This window comes from Otolemur garnettii, unplaced genomic scaffold, assembly GCF_000181295.1.
Source record: "Otolemur garnettii isolate 467f Iridium unplaced genomic scaffold, OtoGar3 scaffold00144, whole genome shotgun sequence".
NCBI classification, from domain to species: domain Eukaryota; kingdom Metazoa; phylum Chordata; class Mammalia; order Primates; family Galagidae; genus Otolemur; species Otolemur garnettii.
Window position 1 is genome coordinate 3,468,617 of NW_003852539.1, and position 6,221 is coordinate 3,474,837.

Consider the following 6,221-nt stretch of genomic DNA (forward strand, 5'->3'; position numbering starts at 1 on the left):
GCCCCGCCGCAGTTCTTCCCCTACGGCGACGCCTCCAAGTTCGCGCAGCACGCTTTCCGCACCTTCGATAAGAACGGCGACGGCACCATCGACTTCCGAGAGTTCATCTGCGCCCTTTCGGTCACCTCCCGCGGCAGCTTCGAGCAGAAACTCAACTGGGCCTTTGAGATGTACGATCTGGACGGCGATGGCCGCATCACGCGTCTGGAGATGCTGGAGATCATCGAGGTGCGCCAGGGCGCGAGACCGGGGCGGGCTGGGGAGGGCGTGCGGGTCCCTGAGCCGACCCTGCGGGACACCGCCTCCTCCAGCCACCCTCCCTGCCCTCCCTGCAGCCCCCCAGCCCTCCCCGCCCCCAGCACCCGGTGGCTCACCGCAATGCTGAGCGCTTTACCGGATGCCAGAGGTACTATCAGAAGCCCCATTTTACCCATGAGGAAACGGCAGGGGGTGGCTGTTCGTGATTTAAATCCAAGGAGTCTGACCCCAGAGCCTATATTCTTAACTCATTCATTTTTCAAAGGGTAAGTATTAAGTGCTGTTAACTGTTCAAAGTTCCTGCTTTTGCGGGACATTCCTTACAGTAAGAAATTTTTTAAAAAGTAAATACACGTGGGGCGGCACCTGTGGCTCAGTGAGTAGGGCTCTGGCTCCATATAGCGGAGGTGGCGGGTTCAAACCCGGCCCTGGCCAAACTGCAACCAAAAAGCAACCAAAAAATAGCTGGTCGTTGTGGCGGGTGCCTGTAGTCCCAGCTACGTACGTGGGAGGCTGAGGCAGGAGAATCGCCTAAGCCCAAGAGCTGGAGGTTGCCGTGAACTGTGACACCACGGCACTCTACCGAGGGTGACAAAGTGAGATTCTGTCTCTTAAAAAAAAAAAAAAAGTAAATACACCTATGCTGTGTCAAGTGGTAAGTGCTAAGAAGAAAATAAAGCAAAGTATAGGAGAGAGTGATGGAGGAAAAATGATTTTATAGAAGGTGGAAGGTGAGTAGCAACTGAGTGAGGTGAGGGGGCAAAGCCCTAGATGTCTGGAGGAAGAGGGTTCTCAGGTTGGAGTGGGTTTGCCAAATTCAAGGGAGGGGGTGCCAGGCGGTGGGAGAGCAGTGAGTGAGGGGGAAGGTGACAGGGAGGCTGTCAGAGTGGGCGTCAGGAGCCCTCCCTCAGCATCTTGTAGGCTGGGGTAGAGACTTTGGTTTTATTCTGATGGACATCAGGGAGGGAGAAAAGGCTTGGGCGTGGGAAGGGAGGGGGTAGCAGAAGCACGGCCCAGATAGGAGACTCTCACCACAGTCCAGTTGCTACCTGGAGGAAGTTGCCATCACAGAGGAGCAATGGAAGTGACAGGGATGCGGGCTCTATTGGAAAACTGGAGCTGACAAGATTTTCTGAAGGATTGGATGTGGAGTGGGAGGGACGGAGGGGAGTCAAGGACAGTGTCAGGGGTTGTGGTCTGAGCTACGGGCACAGTGGAGTTGCTACTTAATGGGAGGGAATCGTAGAGGAGGGGCAGGTTGGGGTGAAGAATTGGGCTTTAGACACATTTTATCGAAAGAAACATTAGTCTAGGTAAGTTATGACATGCTTATTATTTATCTGGTCTCAATGACTATGTATCACCTTCCAGTCTCCTCACAATGTTCCATAGTTCCCCCTGCCTGCCCCCAGATCTGTTCACTCACTCCATCCTCCCTGCTCCTGTGGGTGTTCACACCTCCCTCCTCTCCCCTGAAGGCTATCTACAAGATGGTGGGCACTGTGATCATGATGCGTATGAACCAAGATGGGCTCACACCCCAGCAGCGTGTGGACAAGATCTTCAAGAAGATGGACCAGGATAAGGATGACCAAATTACGCTGGAGGAGTTCAAGGAGGCGGCCAAGAGTGACCCATCGATTGTGTTGCTGCTGCAGTGTGACATGCAGAAGTAGAGGCTGGTGAGGGGCATGGCCCCTGGCCAGGAGGGGCATGGCCACCTCCCAACCTGATGACCTCTGGCTGGCCTTCCCCTGGGGAGGGGCATTCTAGCCTCAGTCTCTGGTGTACCCACTCCTCTGCCTAAGTCCTTCCTCCCCTCAGTCAAGATCCTTGGGGGACCACCTTACCTTGCAGGAGAGACAGGTCCTCAGATATCCTGTCGTTTAGCCCCAACCCCAGCCTTGGTCCAGAATCAACATCAAATGGGAAGAGAGGAGTTGGCTTTTGCCCTAAGAGGCAGGGTTAAGGAGGAAGATTGGGGTCCTGCTTTGAAATTCTGTTGTTCCTGGGGTCATGAGTTATGGAATGTGGTCCCACAGGCCCATCATGAGTCTAGATGGAGTCTGTCCTTTCTAGAGGACCCGGAGCCTTTAAAGGTGGTCTCTGTCCTGTCCCCTCTCGACTCTACCTGGTCCCTCTGGCCCCAGCCTTTGGAGCGTTCATCATCCTTTCTTCAGCTAATGTTTATTGAGCACTTGTTCAATGCCAGGCATCTCCAAGTGCCAAGGATATGGGTGTTTACAAGACACAGTCCATGCTCTTTGGAAGCACATCAGGTAGTGAGCCAAACTTCAGTGGTCAGGGTCCCAGGCTGGGATGTCAAGCATAGCTGAGCAGACAGAGGGTGCTGTGAGGGCTGCTTAGTTTGGGAGGAGCTATCGCATCTTCCAGCTGAGCTCCACACAAGGCTGCAGAAGGATGAAATGAGAAGCATTTGGATATTTCAGAGCCTGTGAGTGGAAGTCTTAAGAAAAATGGAATTCATGTAATACTTATTTTTTTAGAATCCTTGGAAAGAGCTAAAGTCATTTTTATCAATTTAGGATGTTAAAATGTACTTTATATTACTTGTTTTCTTATAAAATAATCAAATGAGTAGAGAAAATGCTAATTATCAGGGGAAAAGAGTTGAGACCAAAAGAGGGTAAATACCATTAAACTTACAGGTAACAAGTTTTCTTATTAGGCTAACTCGCCATCAGCAGGTTTTTGCTGCTTTTGCTGCTTCCTTTTCATTACCTGTTCTCAATTCAACAAGCAACTCTGTTGCACACTTACTCTGGTTGAGTTCTGACTTCAGAGACAAAAAATAGAATTTGCCAAGGGTGAGGCGAGTGTGTGTCCCACATCTTGATAGTTCATTTCTAGATTTGGTGTGGTTTCAGGGATGAGTTTGTTCTTTCATTGGTACCAAAGCAGAAGGAGATGGAAGAAAAGGACCTCCCAGCCACTGTGTAGGCACCCAGGCTGCATTTATGGACCAAATGCCTAAAACTGTGCTAGACATGCTCCATTTGAAAGGTTTTTTTCTAACTCCAGATCCTAGGTCAGCCAGGTAATTTATCATCTTCCAAGTGCACTGGCTCTGTTTTTCCAATGCCTGCATTCCAATTTTGGATCCATGAGCTATACAGCTGCATGCTTTGATTGCCAGAAAAATTAATCTTGCTTCTTCATCAAGTCTTTTGCTACTTTCTCCTGTTCTTGTGATCAGAAATGAGCTTTAACATGCAGTGATGGTTGATTTCCTCTTGAACTGCTGGTGAAAACAGTCTGGGGCTAGAGTAGGGAATGATTGCTGAGCCCAGGGTGGGGGAACTGCATCTGCAGGAAAGAGATGCAGCATACCCTTCACTTCTGGGGGCTCACCTGGCTCGCCTCTCTAGGTGGAAACTTTTGGGGATCCTGACCTTTGGTCTCAAGCTCTATTGGGCCCCTGGAGGTAGCAAGCCCTCTGAGTTGCCACCCTTTTTCTATCCTCTTGCTTATGACCAGCCGTGTGATAGGCTGGGGAATTCACATCCTCATGCAGTAACTAGGAGATATTTATCCAATATTGCCTCAAGAGATGTCCCATTGCTCTCAGGGGTAGCTAATAGGTATCTTGTGCTATTGGTCAGCACCATAGACGCACATATGCTCAATAACCTGGCTCAGCTGGGGCCCAAATCTTCCAGTGGGAGGCTTTTCACTAAGTGAAGTTCCTTCCCCCTGGATGTTCTATCTAGTCTAACTCACAATCACACAGAATTTCATGACTTTCAAAGGCTTGCTATTTACCCCATCTTATTAGATCCTCTAGCCCAAGGAGGTAGAGATTTTCGTTCCCTTTCTCCAGACTTGGAGGCTAAGGTTCAGAGGTGGGGAAACTCTTGTGCAAGAGCACACACTCAGGAGGTGGCACAATCTACCTTCCTCTTCAATCCAAGACTTGAACCCAAGGATCTAAGAGGATTTCTTTCCTCCAGAGTCTCTTCCCTGCCCATTTCAGTTGTGCAGAGGTTGACTGTGAGGCAAGCTAAGTTGATTTTCATCTTTTACAAGCTTGTTGCTAAAAGAAGCAAGAAGCTTCTTCTTGTTTTTGAGGTTGTGGTCTTCCAAAAAGGAAGAGGCACTTGGTTGACCTCCCATATTTCCAAGGATCCTATTTTCTGCTTCTGGGTGGCTTTGCTAACAGAACAATGCTATCCTGGGAGGCCTAAGACTCAGAAGCCTGGAAGCATCCTGCATTATCTTTGCCACCATTTTCCTCCCTGAGAGAACCGTTTTTGTTTTTCCCAAGCTGACAAGCAAGTCCTACCCTGGAGGGTATGTCTGATTGCTCTGAGCTGCTAGACACATATTCATGGGTGATATTTTCTAGCCAGGCACAGTATTCTTAGATAGCCTGGCCGTGTGAAAACAATGTCAGTTCAGGAACAGGGACCACCATATTGCTGATGGGAGAAGCCACAGGCAGGCCAAGCCTTGCTCCCACATGCTCCTGACTGTCCTAGGGACTGTGTGCCTAGGAGTCCTTGTGGTAGAGCAACTGGCCCTGCCTGGAGAAGAAAGATAGGTGTCCCATCCCTACCCTAGCTGAGAGGGATTTGCCACAAAGCACAAGGTTAATAGGGATTTATATATGACTTGCACAGAAACAAAAATATTCAATGAAAACACTGACATCTCCAAACTCCCCTTTGAAAGTTTATATCTCCTTATAACCCCTCTGTGAATTGCAAAGTCCCAGAATCTGCCTTCTTACATATTCTGTCCTTACTCATCCTTTTGGGCTGGTTGATGAGCTCTTTATATCTTATGCTAAAAATCATTAGCAAGGGCTACTTCAGATTGCCACTGTAGTCCTTTGAACTCTAGTCAGGGTTATTTAACTTACTTTAAATCAAAAGCTAAGAAAAAGCAAGTTCATAAGCAAAGGTATTAAATCCTTCTGTTTCTGACAACAATGGCAGAGTCCCTAGAGGTAGCAATTCATCCTGCTGGGGGCAGGGTGGCAGGAGAAGTGGAGAGGAAAAAAAGAGAGAGAATAAGAGAAGAAGCTGAGGTTTTTCTAGGCAGGGTAGTAAGCTGACACTGTAAATATTTTTACACAAAAATTTATTAAAGCAACAAATACTTCCTGAAGACCCACCCTGGGTGAGGCTTTCTGCTGACTTTAGAGATCACTTTGGGGGCAAGAATGCATTTCCTACATATTTATTCATCATTCTTGAAAAAATAATTCAAATCCTGCAATTAAAGTTTCAGAAATATGTGGGATTTTCTTTCTGAAATTTTCAGGATTTTCTTTTTACTTTCGCCAGGGTGGGGGGCAGGACTGGGCCTCTCAGGGTATATTCCTGCTTGGTGCAGGCTGGACAGGCCCAAGGCCTTATAAGCAGCAGGGATGAGGAGGCCTGGGGAAGCAGGGGTGCTGGTGGCAGGGGAGAGGGACCTGCCACCTCTCCATGGGTGTTCCGGTGTAGCTCCTGTCCCCTCCAGATGTGCTGCCTCTGACAGTGCCCATAGTGACTGTCCTCACTGGTCAACTCTGTGCTGTGTGGTGTGTTTTTTCCTCAGTGACAGTGAATAAAAGGTGTGACTGTGCTGAGGTCTCCTGCTCTTTCCTAAGCTGGGAGAGGGCTGGGTGAGAGGGGACCTGGGGGACATCACATAGTGGGATCACCTCAGGGACCTACTTGTTCTAGTGAGAATTCTGGGAATGTGGCTTGAGACCCACTTGAGCTAGTTCAAAAAAAGTGGGGAAAAGATTACAAGGAACCCTAAAGATGGAAAATCAAGAATGGTTGGGTCTCGGGAGAACTGAAACTGATGACGAGGCCTCTCCATCTCATCCTCAGGCCTCATAGGTTCTTGTCCCCTGGGCAATATTTACCTCTGTGCTCTTTTCTTTGGCTTCCCTTTAGACTTCCTTGGTTTTCCTACATATAGTGGCTGCATTCCCAACTCTGTATCAA

General features: G+C 48.6%; 1 protein-coding gene across 3 annotated transcripts in view; it reads left to right on the forward strand.

The window, feature by feature from the left end:
* The window catches only part of HPCAL4 (hippocalcin like 4), an 8,230-nt gene extending 6,025 nt beyond the window's left edge, over nucleotides 1-2,205 (forward strand). For all 3 annotated transcript variants that reach the window (XM_003798991.2, XM_012810877.1, XM_023518686.1), the window contains exons 3-4: nucleotides 11-228; nucleotides 1,737-2,205. In XM_003798991.2, coding sequence (XP_003799039.1) covers nucleotides 11-228; nucleotides 1,737-1,934 — 416 coding nt within the window. In that variant the 3' untranslated portion in view covers nucleotides 1,935-2,205. The remainder of the gene's footprint in view (nucleotides 1-10; nucleotides 229-1,736) is intronic.
* The last annotated feature ends 4,016 nt before the right edge of the window (nucleotides 2,206-6,221 follow it).